At 37.1% G+C, this 22,749-nt stretch overlaps 1 protein-coding gene across 8 annotated transcripts in view; it reads left to right on the forward strand.

The window, feature by feature from the left end:
• HEATR5A (HEAT repeat containing 5A) overlaps positions 1-22,749 on the forward strand; it is a 125,458-nt gene that overhangs the window by 8,438 nt on the left and 94,271 nt on the right. For 5 of the 8 annotated variants that reach the window (XM_031668193.1, XM_031668192.1, XM_031668197.1 and 2 more), the window contains exons 2-7: positions 8,958-9,157; positions 11,177-11,388; positions 12,910-13,018; positions 16,350-16,499; positions 17,175-17,349; positions 22,216-22,376. In XM_031668193.1, the coding sequence (XP_031524053.1) occupies positions 9,032-9,157; positions 11,177-11,388; positions 12,910-13,018; positions 16,350-16,499; positions 17,175-17,349; positions 22,216-22,376 (933 nt within the window). In that variant the 5' untranslated portion in view covers positions 8,958-9,031. Of the gene's footprint in view, positions 1-7,266; positions 8,040-8,957; positions 9,158-11,176; positions 11,389-12,909; positions 13,019-14,309; positions 15,197-16,349; positions 16,500-17,174; positions 17,350-22,215; positions 22,377-22,749 lie in introns of those variants that run through there. The other 3 variants (XM_031668194.1, XM_031668195.1, XM_031668199.1) reach the window with 3 other exon arrangements.

Here is a 22,749-nt window from a genome sequence, read left to right on the forward strand (position 1 = left end):
ATAGGTATTTTGATCCAAAATATTAATCAGAAATGTCCTCTTTTAAGTAGAAGTAAGACATCAATAGTCATTGATAGTGGAAATTATATATCCTTCTACTAATAATAAGTCATTTCAGCCTGGATGCAGTGACTCACGCCTGTAATCCCAGCACTTTGGGAGGCCAAGACAGGCAGATCACTTGAGGCCAGGAGTTCGAGACCAGCCTGGCCAACATGGTGAAACCCCATCTCTACTAAAAATACAAATATTAGCTGGGCATGGTGGCACATGCCTGTAATCCCAGCTATGTGGGAGGCTTAGATACGAGAATAGCTTGAACCTGGGAGGCGGAGCTTGCAATGAGCCAGGATCACACCGCTGCACTGCCCTCCAGACTGGGCAACAGAACGAGACTCCTTCAAAAAAAAAAAGAGAGAGAGAGAATTTTATAATATGAACAAAACAGAAATTTTTAGATTTTTTGACCTATACTAGTCTTTAATGATTAGTAATTCAAAGATTGTATTCTATAGAACACACAATTCTATGAGATTCCTGGCTGGGAAAAAAAGAAAAAGGGAGTAGAGGAGAGGCTTATAGTTAAAACGTGTTTAGAAACATCAAATGCTTTATCTGCATGCCTTCTTGGCTGTACATAGTGCACATTACCATGTTACATGTATGGAGAAACTGGTGAAGGAAACTGACAATGTGGCATTTCCCAAAACCATTTCAACTTGGATTTCCCCCTCTTCACATAGAATACATGTTCTCATTCTTCTGGCAGTATTCCACAAAGTATTCTTGGTAAACACTGCTTTATCTAAAGGTTTCTCTTAACATGTAAAACTTCTGCACTCAGTTTTCTTTACTTTTTTTTCCCCCCATTAAGCCTTTTGCACTCCTGTGCATTTGTAGTTTTCATAGTTTTATATGACAGCCTAGTATTCTTTGAATATGTCAAATTTTAACCATTTCTTTAGTGTTGGACTTGTAAGTTCTTTTGAATTTTCACTAGAATTACAGTTAATTACAGTGCTGTAATTAATACTTTTATACTTATATTTTCCTTTTTCTTATGAATTTTCAAAAACTGGATGTTTTTATCAAATGGTTTTGATATTTTTATAACTTAGGATAAATAATATATTTTTTCTAACAGAGTTGAACCCTTTGTACTGCCACTGTTTATATTAAACTATCAGCTTTTCTAAAATTTTAGCATTGGCTGTAAAAGTTTTTGCATTTTTCATATTTAGATTTAATATACATGGTTTTGAACCACTCACCTAAATCAAATTATTTCCTATTGAGCTTAAATCATTATTATATTGTTAACATTTCAAATTTTTAACTAATGATAGCCAATTTATTTGTAGGGTTGTTATAGAGAATTAGACTAATGTTAAATTCATACAAAATAATGTCATAGGTTTGAATTTCATTGTCAGAGATTTTTCTGCTGTTTTCTGAGGCAAGTAATTTTTTTAGCCAAATTTTAAAATACTGTTGTAGAAAGAAGGAAGCAAGATATTTCAGATTCAAAGATGGAATTGATACAGACAAGATTTTTAAATTATCAAGTTATAACTGTGTTAAAGAACTCTTAACATTACAAATGACTTGCTTCTTATCCATTTTACCCTAATTCTAATAAACTATACTGGTTAAGTGTCAGCAAACCAACTTTAGGATTCTGCCTAGAGATATGTAAAGTGCTGTAACAAAAGGACTTCGTTTTCTTTATACCAGGGGCAGCCTTCTTTAAGCAACATCTCAATTGTGGCCTAATGCTGTTTGTAACTTGTGAGTTCCTGTTTTTGTAACGTATAATTTTGCAAAGCCTAAATCACAAGTGAAAATCTGAGGTCAGGGTAGAATAATCTAGCTTCCTTATAGATGAAAGCTAATTACTATATTTTTGGGAAAGGTTTGGATTTTAGGATTTATCTGTGTTTTTTGAATTGTGGGAGTTCTTGAGAGTTGGGGTTTTTTGTTTTGTTTTGTTTACTTTGTGCTTTTTGTTCAGAACTGAGGAACTAAGACTATAGGGTGAATTGAAGCTGTTATGGTGTCTTTTAGGTAAGTAAAAGTCAAATAGAAGTAATTGAAATTGAAGTCTGAGACGTATCCCAACACTTCAGGCACTTGATACATTCTGGAATTAGTTTCATTTACTGTTTAGTGACGTTTTTGTTTTGTGAATTATTTTCATGCTCCAGAAGGAAAACACTAACAAACCAATCCAATAAACCTTTCTAACCTTGTATCCAGTGTCTTCTTTGATTATTTGTGATCTTTCCCTTTTCCCTCCTTGAAATGATACAATCATTTTAAGAAACTAAAATGACCAAGAAGATTAGGAATACTTTTTTCTCCCTATAAATTTCAACATGTTTCCATTGCTACCAAAATAAACCTGTAAACTCTAGAGAGAGAAAATTATATTAGCCCTTTCTATCAGGACCGGAATAATCAACTGCCTGTATGTTTGTTGACATTGTTGAAGGTGCTTACACTACCATGCCTAAATAAAATTGAAGTTAACTCCTTTCCAGATGAATTAAAACCAACCCTTGGTTGGTTTTGTTTGTTTTGAGACAGAGTCTTCCCGAGGCTGGAGTGCAGTGGCGGAATCTTGGCCCACTGCAGCCTCCGCCTCCCTATCTCAAGGGATCCTCCCACCTCAGCCTCACGAACAGCTGAGACTACAGGTGTGCATCACCACATCCAACTAACTTTTGTATATTTTGTGGAGACAGGGTTTTGCCATGTTGCCCAGGTTGGTCTTGAACTCCTGGGCTCAAGTGATCTGCCAGCCTTGGCTTCCCAAAGTGCTGGGATTACAGGCATGAGCCACCGCACCTGGCCTGATAATACGGTTGTTAACTGCTCTCAGAGATGGTTTTGGAGTAAGTTACTTTAGAAAAGAAAACTCTGAGGCCGGGCGTGGTGGCTTATGCCTGTAATCCCAGCACTTTGGGAGGCCAAGGCGGGTGGATCACCTGATGTCAGGAGTTCAAAACCAGCCTGACCAATATGGTGAAACCCCATCTCTACTAAAAATACAGAAATTAGCCGGGCCTGGTGGCATGTGCCTGTAGTCCCAGCTACTCTGGAGGCTGAGACAGGAAAATCACTTGAACCCGAGAGGCGGAGGTTGCAGTGAGCCAAGATTGTGCCATTGCACTCCAGCCCGGGTGACAGGGTGAGACTCCATCTTTAAAAAAAAGAAAAGAAAACTCTGACCCTAGAATATTAGTGCCCTGCTGGTTCCTTTTTCTATTAGTAGTCAATAATATACATATGTGTTACTCTAGGCTAATAAAGTCACTAGGCTTAATACAGAGCCATTCGAAAGGAAAGAATACTATGCAAAAGTACAGACATTAGTACACATATACACTATGTCTGATATTTGAAGACTGGTACTTAAGTTGAATCGCATAAATTGTCAAGCCAGCCTTTTTTTCACCTATAAAAATGGCAGTTTCATATAGTTCAGCTTACTCATGGCTTAGTGGTTCTTCAATTTTTCCATTAAAATAGTATTTTTAACAGCAAAAGGGAGTGATTTTTGTTAAAGCACGTCTAGAAAGGCATTATCATTCTCAGGATTTCTTTGAAGTCTCATGTTTTATCTTGAAGTGTTTTATTAATTTTGCCTTCCATATGCATAAATCTGTATTTTAATATAAAACAATGTTTAAAATTAATGCTTAGGGAAAACTTTAAGTAAAATTTGACCCTCTAGTCTAAATTTGACCTCTAGCATAGTAATATGCTTCATAATCTGCTGGAGTTATCCCAGTTTGAGAAGCATAATTTGGATATTACCTTGCTACCTTAGGTCTAGTTCACAGTGCCTACTTTTCTCAACATAAAAGACCTCTGGCATGAAAATGATGACTGAGTAACTAGGAGTATCTATCAGGTACAAAGTACAGACAGTTTTGAAAGAAGCAAATAGGGCCCAGAGAAATACCTAGTCTAAAAGCATTTAAATGCCTTTATAACTTAGTTCAGTTATTGGCTTTAGGGTAAGCACATACAGTGTTTGGCTGTAAAGTAATGGAATAAACATTCTTGTGTACCTTTTAAAAATGTATTAATAGGGCCAGGCATGGTGGCTCATCCCTGTAATTCCAGCACTTTGGGAGGCCGAGGTGGGTGGATTACCTGAGGTCAGGAGTTCGAGACCAGCCTGACCAACATGGTGAAACCCCGCCTCTACTAAAAATACAAAATTAGCCAGGTGTGGTGGTGGATGCCTGTAATCCCAGCTACTCGGGAGGCTGAGGCAGGAGAATTGTTTGAACCCAGGAGGTGGAGGTTGCAGTGAGCCGAGATCGCACCATTGTACTCCAGCCTGGACAACAAGAGTGAAACTCCATCTCCAGAATACATACATATATATATATAAAAAAATAAGTGATGATAACAAGTACATTTTAATGTTTCTCCTTGGAACAGTTTGCTTAGGTCTAGAAGTTGCTAGGTGCTGGCAGCATTTTGACTAATACTTCATACTATATTGCATTCATGGAGAGTCATAGTATACATTAACCTAATTAAATAGCCTGAGAAATCTTATAGGTAAAAATCCCTAACTTTGTCTTAATGCAAGATTCCCAAATTTATTACACCAAGGAAACTAATGTTCTGTCGTTGGGAAACAGTGTCATTTAGTTCCATATATCCACAAATTATGTACAAAATGTAAGCTTTTTAAAAAATGACTGGCTTTGGGTTTTTTTGTTTTTTGATCATGGCTCACTGTCACCTCAACCTCCTGGGCTCAAGTGATCTTCTTACCTCAGCCTCCTAAGTAGCTGGGACTGCAGGTATGCACCACCATGCCCAGCTAATTTTTTTATTTTTTGTAGAGATGGGGTCTCATTATGTTGCTCAGGCTGGTCTTGAATTCATGGGGTCAAGCCACCCTCATGCTTTGTCCTCCCGAAATGCTGGGGTTATAGGTGTGAGCCACTGTGCCTGGCCCCTCTTCTCACTTTTTTTTTTTTTTTTTTGAGACAGAGATTCACTCTTGTCACCCTGGCTAGAGTGCAATGGAATGCAATGGCGTGATCTTGGCTCACTACAACCTCCAGCTCCCGGGTTCCTGGGTTCAAGTGATTCTCACGCCTCAGCCTCCTGGCCTCCTGAGTAACTGAGAATACAAGCATATGCCACCACGCCTGGCTAATTTTTTGTATTTTTGGTAGAGACAGGTTTTCACCATGTTGGCCAGACTGGTCTCAAGCTCCTGACCTCAGGTGATCCACCTGCCTCGGCCTCCCAAAGTGCTGGCATTACGAGCGTGAGCCACCGGGCCTGGCCTAACTTCTCACATTTTTGAGGGGCTTGATTGGATGAAAGGGTGGCAGCATAGTATGTTGTGGTTAAAACAAATATATCTGAAGTCAGATTGCTTAAGTGCACACCCAGGTTCTCTGTGACCTTGGGAAAGTCACTTAACTTCTCTGTGTTTCAATGTCCTCATCTGTAAAATAGGGCTAATAAAAATAGCTGCTTCATGGACAGTTTGTCAGATTATTCAAGAAAATAATGTAAAGCATTTAGAGTACTGCTTAGACTATAATAGTAAATATTAGCTGCTTCTGTTAAATATAGCTGGCATTACATTTGGGGCAGCAGTTTTAAAAAATCCTTTTTTCAAGTAGCAACTAACTATACTTTGAAAAATATATTTAAATATATTGACATATGTGTTCACTTGTAGTAAATCACCTTGTAATCTCAATAGAAACATAAGAGAAACTAAGAGAAAAATTAGAAAAATAAGCATTCCTCAGGTATATGTAGGGTTGTGGTTATATTAAAACATATAGCAGATAACATTGACTGAATTTGTATTCATCTTCCTGATGAGGTAAGACTTCAGATAAGAGCAGCAGCCATCTGTTTGCAAATGCCCTTGCTTATCTCATGGGTAGTGCATATGTGGAGCTCTCAGGTGCATTTTAGACTTGTGAGTTTAGATGTGAGATTACCAATATGAATTGTCTACTTCTTTTAGGAGTAATTTACATAAGGAATATATTGAGGGCATTAGAGATGACTTTATGACCTGCTTATGATCTCAAGCTTTTTGCTGAATTATTTATTATCACATTGTGTTAGCTATTTTGCTTCTTGATAGATCATTTTACACCACAATATTGCTGCTGCCTAAAGAAAAAAAAGTCTCTTCAGCAGATACTAATGACTTCTAGAAAGGGTAATTTGATTCTGAAGATAGGATTTTGACTTGCCCTGGTATTAATAAGAAATTTTCTCTATGATACTGTGGTTATTTCTACCCCCCAAACAATCACAGATACTAAGTGCAAACTTGTTTTTCACCTTGTGTGTATTTAGTAGGTTTCTTCCAGAAATTATTTCTGTAGCATCTATTAACTGTATCCTTAATTGTGAATATTTTGGCTAGTTCACTTCAATAATTGAAGAAAGGAAAGGAAGGTTTTTTAAAACAAGCTAGAATTTTTGTTGCTTCAGTAAAAATGAATGTTTAGCAGCATTGTTTATATTCCTTTTTTGTTGTTGTTCAAGACAGAGTCTCACTCTGTCTCCCAGTCTGGAGTGCAATGGCATGATCCTGGCTCGCTGCATCCTCTGCCTTCAGGGCTCAAGCGATTCTCCTGCCTCAATCTCCCGAGTAAGTGGGACCACAGGTGCACAACATCATGCTTGGCTAATTTTTGTATTTTTTGTAGAGATGGGGTTTCGCCTTGTTGCCCAGGCTGGTCTCGAATGCCTAAGGTCAGATAATCTGCCTGCATTGGCCTCCCAAAGTGCTGGGATTACAGATGTGAGCCACCACACCTGGCCACATTGTTTATATTCTTTGTTCTGTAAAAGTGACATTTTTGAAAATGACCGAAGATTTTCTTTCTCTTTCTTTTTTTATTTTTTTTTCTGGTGGAGAGGGTGTCCCACTGTTACCTAGGCTGCTCAAATTCCTGGCCTCAGCAGTTCTCCTGCCTTGGCCTCTCAAAGTACTGGGATCATAGGCGTGAGCCATCACACATGGCACTGGACCCAGATTTTTTCTTTTTTTGATTTTGAGACAGGGTCTCACTCTTTACCAGGCTGGAATGCAGTGGTGTGGTCATGGCTTACTGAAGCCTCAACCTCTCTGGCTCAAGTTATCCTCCTATCTCAGTCTCACAAGTAGCTAGGACTACAGGCATGCACCACCATGCCTGGCTAATTTTTTAATTTTTTGTAGAGACAAGGGTCTATGTTACCCAGGCTGGTCTTGAACTCCTGAACCCAAGACTCAAGTGATCCTCCTGCCTCTGCCTCCCGAAGTGCTGGGATTACAGATGTAAGCCACTGTGCCTGGCCCTGGACCCAGATTTTTATGCACAATCTTCTTATGTTTAAATGTTAGCCCCAGTGCATTGCAGGCAGTCTTGACCAACAGGGAACCAGTTTGTGACTACTGTCTTTTAAAGAGGCTCTTTTCAGTTGTATTATAATTATGATGACCTGATACTCTAAGTAATTTCAAACAGGTAAACCATTTGAAATTATGAAACAGATAAACTGTTTGAAAAAATGAAAAGCCTTTCCCATGTCTGTCATCTAATTTTCTAATACCTCTTTAGTTACTGGCTTCTCTGTAAAAGTATGAGATTTGTTTAGGGAAATGTGAGATATGTATTTTAACTGTTTTAGTTAAATTAGCCGTAGCATTTTATCTATATTCCTATGAAATTCCAATTAACATGTTTCTATTTAGGGACATTAGTGAATAGGAATACCCATCTTTTGTGCATGCTATGGTACCTTCCATGTTCTTTAACGTTCCTGATGATAGCTGCCACTCCTGTAAGTAGTAGTAGTTTTTAATAGCCAACTTGTGTTTTATTTCTTTTCTTAAATAATTTTTTTCTACTTTTTGTTGTGCTTTTTAAAATGCAGAAAAATGAAGAGTAGTGAAATGATCACTCACATATCCACTACCTGTATTCGGCTGTTAACATTTTGCCATATTTTATGGTTGAGTAAGTGGTTTAACCATTTAAAAAGTAAGTTACAGTAAAGCATGTATCTCCTAAAAATAAAAAATCTGTCTAGTAATCACAATGCCATCTTATAAATTTGTATGTTAATGTGAATATGTATATATATACATACATTTATATTTATATGCTTTTGTGCTCTGTAACAGCACTAAGGTGTACCCCAGGAGATGCCTTGAATAAGACAATAATTTTACAAACCCTGTGTCTTCTGTTGATTGTTTGCTACCACAAAATTAAGGCTACACTGGATCTAGGTCAGAGCAGATATGATCTTGATTGCTATAATTCCTGGACAATACCCATTTTAAAAAGTTTGCTCTCACAAGACTTTCAGATATAAGCCCAGTTAAGATTGGACTCTCCTAAACTCCTCACCTGAAACTACAAGCAGTGCCTTTAGTAGGCTGGGAGAACTGATGCTAATGGGCTTAAGTCCCTCTTGGATCTCCAGGTAAATGACAGAGCATGTACCTAGCTAGGCAAAGGCCCAGAGAGATGGTAAGCTTTACTGTAGAATTCTAGTAGAAGGTCTGGATGTTTGGTGTCATTTTTTAATATGTACCTATTACCCATTTTAGTAAGTTACTTAAACTGCAAAGAAAACCTAACACGGAATAAACAGCTTAATCTTAAAATTTTCAAAATTTTAGTGGAATGTCTCTTCTGTTTAGCAAGTTTTTGCATACAATTGCCAATAATACTACTCTATTTTGCCTGTCTGCTTGAGTACAGAATATAAAGGTGGATTTTATGTCAGTGTTAACTAGAACATTATTGGGATTTTCCCAGATTCACCCTAGAGCAGTTATAAAAAATGTATACATTTAATTATGTTTTCACTTTTCTGTGAAAGATTTCCAATATTATGATTGCCTTCCTTTTTATTCCCCTTTTAAAATACATTATTTTCCTGTATTGCAGATTTTTATTCTTAGGTATATTGACCAAAGTTTAACGAGAAGAACTGTGACCAGCTAGGAGGATTGCTGCAAGGAATGGAATTAGCTCATAGCTTATTGCTGAATGAAGAAGCATACAATCAACTAGGTGAAGTTCGGAAGGCAGAGTTTATTTTTGAGTGGTTGAGATACTTGGAGAAGCTCTTGTTGGCAACCAGCAGGGTGGGTAAAATGACAACATGTTTTTTAAGTGCCCATGGTTACTTCCTTTGGTTTGCTTTTCTAGTTTTTTCCAGAATAATGTAATTTAACTTTAAAATGTTAGACTTTGTTAAAACTTAATGAAACATAGAACATTTTTTGTTCCTTCATCAGAGTTTTTACTATTAGAAGTGTTCGCTATTCAGAAAAGCAGGAAGAAATTAGCTAATGTTTTTGGTATTACTTTAAAAATATATGAAACACCAACTACAACTACTTTGTATTATACTTCATTTTTGTTATCTTCTGCATCTGTGTTCCTCCATGTCCAGAAAGCCCTGGTAAAGTATGGTGGCTAAACAATGTAGTGGGAGTTTCACTTTAAAAAGGTAGGAAGACTTGAGGTGTATGAATTCAAGAGCCTATGGATAAGCAGATTCTCCCTTAAAAGCTTATGACATGAGTATAAAAAAGGAAAACTGATCACTCATACCCTTCACGTACATTCAGCAATTAGTAACATTTTGCCATGTTTGGTTGATTAATTTACTAAGCCATTGAGGTGGCACTTTACTTCTAGCCTACATCTCCTAAAAATAAGAACATTTTTTCACATAATCACAGTACTATATGCAGTTCCAAAGTGGTACAAAAACACTACTCATGGAGACATTTAGAATTTAACAAAAGACATTTTATTTATGAATTTAAAATAATAGCATTCCAAAACACATTCTTGTTCTGAGACAACAAGGAGCTATGTGACTCTAGTTATCAAAATATTTGACAAGTTTGCTGATCTTTAAGAGAGAAAAAAAAAGCAACTTCTAGATTTGGGGGAAAAAAATTAGCAAAAGTCAAAATTCTATATACTGACAAATATTTTATTGTGGAATTTTAGGCTTCAGTGAGCACCTGAATACCATTAGCTTCATAATGATATTTTGTACTCTTTATTTGGATAGCAGACAAGGAAAATGGAATAACATTATTAACATTTATATACATAAGCTTGCAAAAAGAAAATTGCATTACACTTAGGAATAGATCTGAATAAAACAGGTAGCCATTACAAGGTCAGCTCTGGTTACAGATTATAGGTTACTGCTTTATGCAGCTTATATGGGGGAGGTGTAGGATTAGTAACTCAGACACTGTAGTTGAAAATACAAATTTGGACATGCTGATGCATACTTGTAGACCTAGTTACTTGGTAGGCTGAAGCAGGAGGATTGCTTGTGCCCAGGAATTCGAGGCTGTAGTGCAGCACTATAATTGCCCCTATGAATAGCCATTGCACTCTACCCCAAGCAACATAGTGTGACCTTGTGTATTAGTCCGTTCTCACACTGCTGTAAAGAACTACCTGAGACTGGGTAATTTATGAAGAAGAGAGGTTTAATTAATACACAATTACACAAGCTTAACAGGCGTGACTGGGAGACCTCAGGAAACTTACAGTCATGAGAGAAGGTGAAGGGAAAGTGAGGACCTTCACATTGTGGCAGGAAGGGTTGGGGGGAAGTGTCACACACTTTTAAACCATCAGATCTTGTGAGAACTCACTCACTGTCACAAGAACAGCATGGGTGAAATCCACCCCCATGATCCAATCACCTTGTAGCAGGCCCCTCCCCTGACACATGGGAATTACCATTCAGCATGAGGTTTGGGTGGGGACACAGAGCCAAACCATATCACATTGTCTCTATGAAAAATAATAATACAAATTTGCTCTACCTTTCAAACAAAAGAAGATTTAGAATACATAGAGCCCTTATATTTGTTAACAGAGATTACAGTATAATGTGGTTTGGAATTTTTGGAGGGTTTTTTTGGAGTTATTAGCAGAGCAACAAACTACCTGTTTAGTGTGGCATAATGACCACACTACCAACTTATTTGTAACTTCCAGTCAAAATAAGTTTGTATTTTTCTAGAGCCTTTTTAGTTCTTAAATATTTGAAAGAAAAATTATGTTAGAGGATTACATATAATTATATTGACTTTGAAGTGTCTTTGTGTTATCTTTCTTTCTAGAATGATGTAAGGGAGAAACAGAAGACTCTTGTTGAACAGCTCCTGTCTTTGTTGAACAACTCCCCAGGGCCTCCTACCCGCAAACTCCTTGCTAAGAATCTAGCCATACTTTATAGTATTGGAGACACATTCTCCGTTTACGAGGCAATCGATAAATGTAATGATCTTATTCGTAGCAAAGATGATTCTCCAAGTTACCTTCCCACTAAGCTGTAAGTGAAACATTAAAACAGAACAGGCAACAAAATATTGCTTCCTGTTGTATTTTTATGAAGTACCCATAGTACTTGACAATTACTTTGAAACTGAATACAAACTCAGTTTTACTCATTTTAGGAAACTAACACTTTTCATGTTAGTTACTGAGAAACAATTCTACAAATACTTTAGACATATTTGAAGTCTAGATTTGAGATTCAAAACATCTTCCTAAAAAAAATTTTAGCAGTTGAATATTTAAGAAAGATATTTTAAATTCTTCACATTTTTGGATGCTTTTGCAATTTATTCATTCTTGGTTATGAAAATTGATAATAAATATCATGTAGAAAAGTATTTGCTAAGATCCTGAAAAGAACAGCCTAGTTTCTCTGTAGGATTTAGTTCATTTTATCACCTATTATCTTTAAAAAGGCAATGAGCCATGTAGTATTTCTTTTTTTCTTTTTTTTTTTGAGACAGAACCTCTCTGTCACCGAGGCTGGGGTGCAGTGGCGTGATCTCGGCTCACTGCAACCTCCGCCTCCTGGGTTCGAGCAATTCCCCTGTCTTAGCCTCTCAAGTAGCTGGGACTACAGGCACGCACCACCACTTTGAGCTAATTTTTGTATTTTTGGTAGATAGGGCATTTTACCATGTTGACCAGGCTGGTCTCAAACTCCCAACCTCAAGTGATCCACCCGCCTTGGCCTCCCAAAGTATTGGGATTACAGGCATGAGCCATTGCGCCCAGCCACCATGTCATAATTCTATAGAAGTTTTTGTTGCTCTAATTTTTACTTATAACAGAATGTATTTCCCCCATAAAGTTTTCAGATTTCAAACTTGATGAGAACATTGTTTCTTGTTTTTATTTTTGTCTTTAAGCTTAACTATTATCTAATATGTAGCTGAGTTCTGTTGAAATATTTTGTAGAATTTTGTAACAAAGTTGAGGGTGTGTAATCTTTGGGCTGAGTAGTAGAGTAATCACAGATTGATACATCCTTATTATTGAAAGTATAATCATATTCACCTAAGTGTCATGCCTTAAGATTTAACCACAGAATAGATTCTTAGAAATTTTATCCTTTCAAAGTAAAATTTAAAATAGTCACTTTTTCAACAAGTGATGCCAGTATAACTGTATGTAGAACATGTATGTCCACATGCAAAAGAATGAATTTGGACCCTTCTATTATACCATGTATAAAAAAATTAACCCAAAATTGATCATAGATGTAAGTGTAACAGCTAAAACTATAAAACTCGTAAGAAAAAACATAGGGGTAAATCTTTGTGACCTTGTTTTTGGCAGCGTTTCTTAGGTATAGCATCAAAAAGCACAACTGCCAAAAAATAGATAAGACTTCATCACAGTTAATACATTTGTGTTTCAAAGGATAATACAGAGAAAGTAAAAAGACAACCAAGAGAATGGGGAAATTTTTCAATAGTTATCCTTAGATATTCTAAGATATTTTTATTCCTATTGTTTCAGCTGTGACTAATTTCTAATGTAAATGTTGTTTCAGTGCTGCTGTGGTATGTTTGGGTTCCTTGTACAAGAAGTTGGGTAGAATACTGGGTAACACCTTTACTGATACGGTGGGGAATATTCTTAAGGCTGTGAAGAGTGCAGAGGTAAGTAATTACAAGTTCAGCCAAAGAATGAAAATATAGCATTTTATTGGTTTATGCTTTCCTGAGCAAATGAAAGAACTTTACATATGACAAGCATATGTAGATATGAATATAAATATACCTATAAATTAAATAGGTATTAAATTAAATTTCTAGGTGATGCACAATATGTACTCTGTATATTGAATCCCTGTCAGAAAAATAGTAATGCAGTAGAATTTCATGTATTCATATAAATCCAAGTGGGTGAAAACTAATGTATTCCACTTATAGGCCCATCCCTGCTCTCTCCTCTTACTCCATCTTTTCTATTTGATAGTACTTACTGATGCCAGTGCAACTGCTTGTCACTAGGGACTACATAGTTGATAAACGCTGTATACCTTATGGATAGATGAGTTACTATACTAGCATCAGAAGGTAGTAAGGAATATAATCTGAGGGGAAAGAGTGTAGAGGATGTGTGACCAGATCCAGATGACCTTTTAATTGCCAAGGGAGTATATTTTCAACTGAATCCTCATTGAAATATTTGTGTGACTTACTACTCTGGAACACCCCTTGTTTTTGAGACTGTCTCTTCATTTGACTTTAAGAAACTAAGATACTATAATCTCTTGCCAACTGTGGTTTTACTGGTTTTGAAATGAAAGCATTTATATTTTTGTTTAGCAAAAGGTTTAAATCTGTGGTCCCTAATATGTAAGGACAACTTAGCACCTTTAAATATAAAAACATGGACATGGTAGTTTGCACCTGTAATCTCAGCTACTTGAGAGGCTGAGACAGGAGGATCGCTTAAAGCCAGGAGTTTGAGGCCACCCTGGGCAACACTGGAAGACTCTGTCTCTACAAAATCATAAATTAGTTGCAGTATGGTGGTGAGCACCATACTGTAGTTCTAGCCCCTCAGAAGACTGAGGCAGGAGGATCACTTGAGCCCAGGAGTTCAAGGCTGTAGTGAGCTATGGTCATGCCACTGGACTGCATCCTAGGTGACAGAGCAAGACCCTCTTTTTTTTTTTTTGAGACGGAGTCTGGCTGTGTTGCCCAGGCTGGAGTGCAGTGGCACAATCTCAGCTCACTACAACCTCTACTTCCTGGGCTCCAGCAATTCTCCTGCCTCAGCCTCCCGAGTAGCCATTACAGGCGCGTGCCACCACGCCCAGCTAATTTTTTGTATTTTTAGTAGAGACAGGGTTTCACCATGTTCACCAGGCTATTCTTGAACTCCTGACCTCAAGTGATCCAGCTGCCTCAGCCTCCCAAAGTGCTAGGATTACAGGCATGAGCCACCATGCCCGGCCCAACACCATGTCTCTTAAAAAATATTTACTAGAAAAGAAAATCTAAAAACATCACACTGGTTACTCTTGTTACTTTATTTACAAAAATCTAGAACACAGCTCTGAAGTAATTTATAGAAATGTTGGACAGTCACACACACGTTTTTTTAAAATGTAGCAAGGCAAAACAAGGGAAAATTCCAATAAAAAAATGGGTAAATTTTAAGAAGAATGTAGCTGATTCAAGAACTTTAAGAAGTGAAGACTCTAACATAAAACTGGTGAGAAAATTGGCTCATCAGATCACTTCTCAGCAATAGTTTCCCAAAAGATTGGAGAAAATGATTAAGGAGAACAGATTTTTATAACATCTATAAATCTAGTTTTATTTAAAAGCAGATATCTGTAAGAAATTTTATTTATTGAGATACAGCTATTTTAAACTTTCTTCCTCCTAATTCCACTGGTTAAGCTATAACACTTTTTAGGCCCCTTGGTTAATAGAGGATTACTCTATAGTTATGAAAATGTTTTAAGTTACTGTTAAGTATTTTGTTGCTCCCCTATTTTTAAAATTTTTTTAACTAACATCCTTGAGCCGTATTCCATACTTTTGATCTTTGATTTAGTTGATCAGATATCACAACATTTCAGAGATATCCACACCCACCAGTGATACACAACATTTGGAACTGGAATAAAAGAAAAGTTCAGAAGATTCTCATTGGCACCATTTTATTATGTTCACCTATGACTTTGAAGTGCCTTTAAACAAAGATGAATTAACAATATTACTATGAAGTGATTCTTGATGCTGATCTTTGTCTTCCTCCAACTCCAACTTATCTACCTTCAGTGGCCTTAACTTCCTGGGATATAGATATGATTTGAGGTATTTAGTAAAACATTAATAAAATAAGTGACTACTTTTTTTTTTTTTTTAAAGACAGGGTCTGGCTCTGTCACCCAGGCTGGAGTTCAGTGGTGCAGTCTGCACTGACTGCACTCTCTGCCTCCCACTGTACCCTCTACCTCCCACTGCACCCTCTGCTTCCGAGGCTCAAGCCATCCTCCCACCTCAGCCTCTCGAGTAGCTGAGACTACAGGTGTGCACTACCATGCTCCCACCTCAGCCTCCTGAGTAGCTGGGACTAGAGATGTGCACCAACACGCCTGGCTAAAATTTGTATTTTTTTAGAGTTATGGTTTTACCATGTTGCCCAGGCTGGTCGCAAAGTCCTGAGCTCAAGCAATTGGCCCACCTTGGCCTCCCAAAGTGCTGAGATTACAGGTGTGAGCCACCGGGCCCAACCAAGCAGCTACTATTTCTTGACTGTTTACTGTGTGCCAGGCACTGTGTGAATGTTTACCCATGAGGTTCATCTTATCCTCATTTTATAGATGAGGAAATAAGTAAGAACAACTTAAAGTCACAAAGTTACTGAGGGTCACAGAGAAGTTCAAACCCAGGTTTTTTCAACTCTAAATCCAAGACTTTTAAATTGTGAGTTATGCTATTCCAACCAATAAATAATAACAAAGTATTATAGCTACCAAATCTATTGAACATTTGTTGTATGGCTAGGCTTGTTATAAGCACTTTGCGTGTATGACTCATTCATTCCTTACAACAGCCTATGAGGGATACTATTACCTCTATTTTTAGATGAAGAAACAGATTTGCCCAAGGTCCTATCTAGTAAATGGCAGACCCTGCATTTTTAATACGTTAGCTTAGACTACAACAACTATTTATTGAATGCTTAATGGCATGCAAGCTTTGGGCTAGGCACTTTTCATGTAATTTTGTTTAATCTTCACATCAACCCTGTGAAATTTGTATCATGTTGAAATCCGGTGTATACAAGTAACTTTTCAAATAATATTTCATAAAATAGTAACTTGTTTCTTGATGTCAGAATGGGTTGGTCAGTATGTATAGAAGTACGGGTATTTCTTCAGTACCAGAGACAGATATCAGTGTTTAATCCTGTTCTTTGCAGTGGAATTATTTTTCCTATTTAATTTTTTTTTCTTTTTGGTAGTCTCAAGGCCGATATGAGATTATGCTAAGTCTGCAAAATATATTGAATGGACTAGGAGCTGCTGCTGCACCTTGTCACAGGGATGTTTATAAAGCTGCTAGATCCTGCTTAACAGATAGATCCATGGCTGTTCGTTGTGCTGCTGCGAAGGTAAAATGATCTAATAAGAAGACTTTAAAAATTAGTATGAAGAAAATTAAATCAGATTATCTTTGTGAAAGCATTAGTGAAAGCTACATTATTTTGGTAGTCAGCTGGGACTATCTCATTTTAACCTACGAGGAAACCGAGACCCAGAGTTATATGAATTTCCCAAGGTTTAAATAGTTAGCAACACATGGTCAGAGGGTAGGAAGTTCAGGTTTCCAGAATCTTAAGTATTCATTCTACTCTACTAAAAATTTCTCCCTAATTGTGTAAATTAAAATTTACATGTGAGGTTTATGTTGTCTCCAAGTGATTTTTTGTTTTGTTTTTAATTTATACCTTCTTAACATAGTTGGTAAGATAATACAGTGAAGTTTTTTTAATGTTGGAATTATTCTCCCAGATGTTCATAGCCAACAGATTGATTCTCAAGGCATTTTTCATAACCTGTGGAGTTAGAAATGGGTCCTCCTCCCACCTCTTGTAGGTTCATTCTCTTCTATAATATAATCTTTATGACTTTTAGTAAGTATTCATTTATTATTCTTGTAATCATAATAGATACTCTGAATTTGTGTATTATTTTTTAAAACCCTGATAGTTTCTGTAACTTATATAGCTCTGAACCTGACATTTGTATTTTATTTTTCATTAATTTCTCTTTGTCCAATTGAATAGTGTCTCCTTGAACTTCAGAATGAAGCCATCTTTATGTGGAGTACGGACCTGGACAGTGTGGCCACACTGTGTTTTAAGTCCTTTGAAGGTTCCAATTATGATGTGCGGATTTCTGTTTCAAAGTTACTAGGCACAATATTAGCTAAAGCTATAACTTCTAAACATCCAGGAACAGGTAAAATACATGTAATTGTTTTTAAAGTATCTTCTGTAATTTTTTCCCCAGTTGATATAAACAAACATGTATAATGTTATTGCTACCCATTATAAATCAATTTCGGGCCGGGCATGGTGGCTTATGCCTGTAATCCCAGCACTTTGGGAGGCCAAGCTGGGTGGATCACCTAAGGTCACGAGTTTGAGACCAGTCTGGCCAACATGGTGAGACCCATCTCTACTAAAAGTGCAAAAATTAGCCAGGTGTGGTGGCACATGCCTGTAATCCCACCTACTTGGGAGGCTAAGGCAGGAGAATCACTTGGACCCAGGAGGCAGAGGTTGCTGTGAGCCAAGATTGCGCCACTGCACTCCAAAAAAAAAAAAAAAAAAGTTCCTTTTTTTTTGAGACGGAGTCTCGCTCTGTCGCCCAGGCTGGAGTGCAGTGGCGCAATCTCTGCTCACTGCAAACTCTGCCTTCCAGGTTCACACCATTCTCCTGCCTCAGCCTCCTGAGTAGCTGGGACTACCAGCAGCCGCCACTGCACCTGGCTAATTTTTTGTATTTTTAGTAGAGACTGAGTTTCACAGTTTTAGCCAGGATGGTCTCGATCCCTGACCTCGTGATCCGCCCGCCTGGGCCTCCCAAAGTGCTGATATTACAGGCGTGAGCCACCACGCCCGGCCATTTTTAATTTTTTTTTTTTTAAGTAATTGTGAAGTGTTATCCAATAAACGATATGATCTAAATACTGATTTTTTTTTTTTTTAAAGCAGCATGCATCTGACTACATATATTTGGCTTGTCATTTTTTAGGTTGGTACAATGGAGCATATAATGTAGATAATTCTAGATATTTGAAGTTTATTGTATTTGGACAGTTTTGTTTTGTCTTAGTGATTTCGTTGTTGTTGTTTTTGGAGACAGGGTCTCACTCTGCCACCCAGGGTGGAGTGCAGTGGTGCAATCACAGCGTACTACTTTCTCCGTCCCAACCCCAGAATTAGCCATTTCTCTAAGGAGTTCTACTTTTGAATCTTTTGAATAGTCAAATAGAATAGATGTTGAGTGTGAAAGAGAAGTCCAGGGTGACTTTATGTATTTTGGGCTGAAAACCCGGGAGTATACATACAGTTGTCATCAGCTTACATGAGCAAGTGTGCAAGTAGAGCAGGCATGTGTATGTGTCAGGGAGGAGGATCAAGCACTGTGTTTAAAACAATTTGGACCATTAAATAGACATCGAAATACGGATATCAAATAGACAGCTGGATGTGAGAGTCTGGTGTCCAGGAGAGGAGACTGGACATCAACTTCATAAATTTTAGGAATAAATTAATTTATTTATTTTAGGAATAAATTAATAGTGATTATTCAGGAATCTCTAATATAGAGATGGAATTTAAGCTATGAGATTAGATAAGATCACAAGACAGTGAGTATACATAGGGAAGAGCAGACCAGGTACTAGGTCATGAGCTTTCTCTAGGAGAACACAAGGAACCATCGAAGAAGACAGAACAGAAATTTCCAGTGAGAAGGAAGGAAAGAAAGCCAAGAAAGCATGTCTTGTGGTTTTATCCAATCTCATGCCATCTTAAAGTATTGCCATATACATTGCATCATAATTATAAATGATAATTTTACAGTGGAAAAATCTGGCAGACTTACACTGTGCAAATGTTCAAAGCTAATATCACCTATGTAGGGACAGACTGACATCACACCTGGCAGTGCTTCTTGATGTTATGCATTGAAAAGGATATCGCCTTACTTATGTAGTTCTCTGTGAAAAATTTGGAGGAAATACCAGACAAACTCATATCAAGGGCCATTCTATAAAACAACTGGCCATAAGTGTATTCTTCAGAAGTAAGAAAGTAATGAAGAAAATATGGTGAGTCCAGGTAGATGCAGTCATACATAGCTTAATAATAGGGACATATTCTGAGAAATGCATCATGAGGTGATTTTGTCATTGTGGCAACATCGTAGAGTGAACTTACACAAATCTAGATGATATAGCCTACTGCACACTAGGCTATATGGTATAGAGTATTGCTCTTAGGCTATACATCTCTACAGCATGTTACTATGCTGAATACTGAGAAAACTGTAATACAATGGTATTTGTGTATCTAAACATGTCTAAATATAGAAAAGGTACAGTATAAATATGATATAAAAGATAAGAAGTGGTACACACCTATAGGGCACTGACTATGAATGGAACTTATGGGACTGGAAGTTGTTCTGGGTGAGTCAGTGAGTGGCGAGTGAATGTGAAAGCCTAGGATATTACTGTATACTACTGTAGATGTTACAAACACTGTATACTTAGGCTATGCTAAATTTTAAAAATGTATGTTTTTCTTTAATAATAAATTAGCCTTTGTTTACTGTAAGCTTTTTACTTTATCAACTTTTTGATTTTTAAAATTTTTGATTCCTTTGAATATTTTTATAATAACATTTAGGGGCCAGGTGCAGTGGTTCATGCTTGTAATCCCAGCACTTTGGGAGGCTGAGGCGGGTGGATTGCTTGAGGTCAGGAGTTTAAGACCAGCCTGGCCAAGATGGGAAACCCTGTCTGTCTACTAAAAATGCAAAAACGGGGCGTGATGGCATATGCCGGGAGTTACAGCTGCTTGGGAGGCTGAGGCATGAGAATCACTTGAACCCTTTAACTTGGGAGGCAGAGGTTTCAGTGAGCTGAGATTGTGCCACTACACTCAAAATAATAATAACACTTAGCTTAAAACACAGATACATTGTACAACTATACAAAAACATTTTCTTTATATCCTTGTATCCTTGTTCTATAAGCTTTTTTCTACTAAAAAAAACCTTTTTTTTTTTTTTTTTTTAACTTTTAAACACATACATAAGCCCAGGCCTACAGAGTCAGAACCATCAATCTCACCGTCTTCCACCTTAATATCTTGTCCCACGGGATGGTCTTCAAGGGCAGTGGCACGCATGGAGCTGTTGTCTCCTGTAATAGCGATGCCTTCTTCTGGAATACTTCCTAAAGGGCCTACCTGAAGCTGTTTTGCAGTTAACTTTTTATAAATAACAGTATACTTTAAAATAACAGTAAAAAGTATAATAAATACATAAACCAGTAACAGTTGTTTATTATCAAGTATTACATACTTTACATAATTGCATGGTCTTTACTTTTACATGACTGGCAGTGTAGTAGGGTTGTTTACATGAACATCACCACAGACATGTGAGTAATGTGTTGGAATGTCATGAGGCAATAGGAATTTTTCAGCTCCATCATAATCTTACAGGACCACTGTCATATATGTGATCTCTGTCATTGAACAGAATGTCCTTATGTGGTACGTGACTGTATATGAAAGTTTATTATACTCTTCTTACAGCTTTTTTCTAATTTTTTTCTAATTTTTAAAAATATATATTTATGTATGTCCAGATTCCGTTCACTCCACTTTAACCACCTTGATCCAAGTCACTATCATCTCTTGCTTACACTAATAAATCACTCCTAATGGTTTTCCCTGCTTCTACCTTTACCCCACTCTATAATCTTCTCTCAACACAACAGCAGCATGACAGATTACATCACTTGTCTGCTCAAGGTCCTCCACTGGCACCTCATTTCAGTCACAGCCTTATTATAATGACCTACAAGGTCCCATATCTTCTACCCTCTCCCCATCCTTACACTCTGACCTGTCTCCTACATACCCCCTCCACTGCTCTATCCACATAGCTCTGTGTGAACTCACCTGGCATCCTATAAAGGCCTTTTTGTCGTAGCCATTTCCTCTGCCTAGAACACTTTTTCTGCAGATACCCTCATGACTAATTTCTTCCCTACATTCAAACTGTGTTAAAATGTCACCGTTTCAATGACTCTTACCCCAATACCCTATTTAAAGTCACAAACTACACTTCACTCCCCCCCCCGTATTCCTGACCTCATTTTGCTCTGTTTTCTGCATGGTTTTTAATCACTGTTTAATATACATAGTCATTTATTACGTTTATTGCTGTCTCAGAATTTATGATCCACAGAGCATGGATTTTGCACTGTTCAATAATGTTTCTTCCCCAAATGCCAAGTTAGATTTTCATTTGTCTCAGATGGTTTTCTTTAGGCTAGGGAGGAGGTTTTTGTGTTCATAACTGTAACAAAAGTTTATTTCTGTGCTCTTGTAGAGGGTCAGAGCTTGTGACCATTAATTTTTGAGGGAGAAATGGTTTCTTCTTTTTTTTAGGGAGATAATATTATCTAGATAGTCACAGGGAGAAACCCGGCTGTGTCAAACTGAAGTCAATCTGTTAGTTATTGTAGCCTAAGAGCCAAATGAGTAGTTTTAATGAATTTAGCTTTGATTTCTTCAGAGACTGAAGGAATAGTAAAAGTTTTATTGCCAATAGAGAATTTTTAAAAATAGGACATTTACATTATATACATTTCTTTGAGAGTTGTACAGCATTTGGAAAAATAAAATTATGATTTTGGCATTTTCCATGTTTCAAAAGAATTTTCAAAGTATTGTACAGCATTTTCATTTGTGGAGGACTAGGGCAGTCTTATTTATGTTTTTTCCCCTGTTTTAGAAGACAGCCTTTTAACTTCTTTGAGGAAAGGAAGCAATAGATCATGATCTTAGTCATAGTCTTTAAGATGCTTTTGACATGCACTTCAGGGTCCATTCTGATTTGACCTCTGAACCCTTGTGTGACTTTGTGTATTACTGTGTAGACTGTTCTGCAAATTTTGCATTTTGTTTGAATTTTTAGTTTATTTTTGTTTCTATTAACATGCTGGCTTTTTGCAAATCAAGAACATGCATTAAAATTTAGTCTATAAAATATGAATCACAGTTTTGTTCTTTGTCATAGCAGCCTCACGTCAAAGCATTCGCAGAGTATCTCTGGAGGAAGTTCTGGAATTACTAGGAACAGGGTTTCTACGTGGGAGTTCAGGATTCCTTCGAGCCAGTGGAGATATGCTGAAAGGAACCAGTTCAGTCAGTAGGGATGTTCGAGTTGGAGTTACTCAGGTTAGAATCACAAATCAGTATCTAAATCTAACTCTTACTGGCCTATAATGAAAGTTTTAGTATCTGACTCCACAGAAGTGGTACTATGCAAGGTCCACACTTATGCTCTCATATCTATTAATAGATATAAATGGTAAGGCCAAAACATTTTTTTAAAGTAGGTTGCAAGTAAGAGAACCTTATTACCTATAATGTATTTTGCGTTCCTAATAATGGAACATTTTAGTTTTCTTTGAAACAAGAACTTTTTTTGTTTCTAGCTGTTGTGCTTTCATGTATCTTGTGGTTTAACATGTTTTCCATTGTATTTGTGTGTGCTCATACAGTTCAGATTTAAGCTGTTAGGTACATATTGTTTAGCATGGGTGAAATA

This window comes from Papio anubis, chromosome 7 (assembly GCF_008728515.1).
Source record: "Papio anubis isolate 15944 chromosome 7, Panubis1.0, whole genome shotgun sequence".
Lineage (NCBI taxonomy): Eukaryota > Metazoa > Chordata > Mammalia > Primates > Cercopithecidae > Papio > Papio anubis.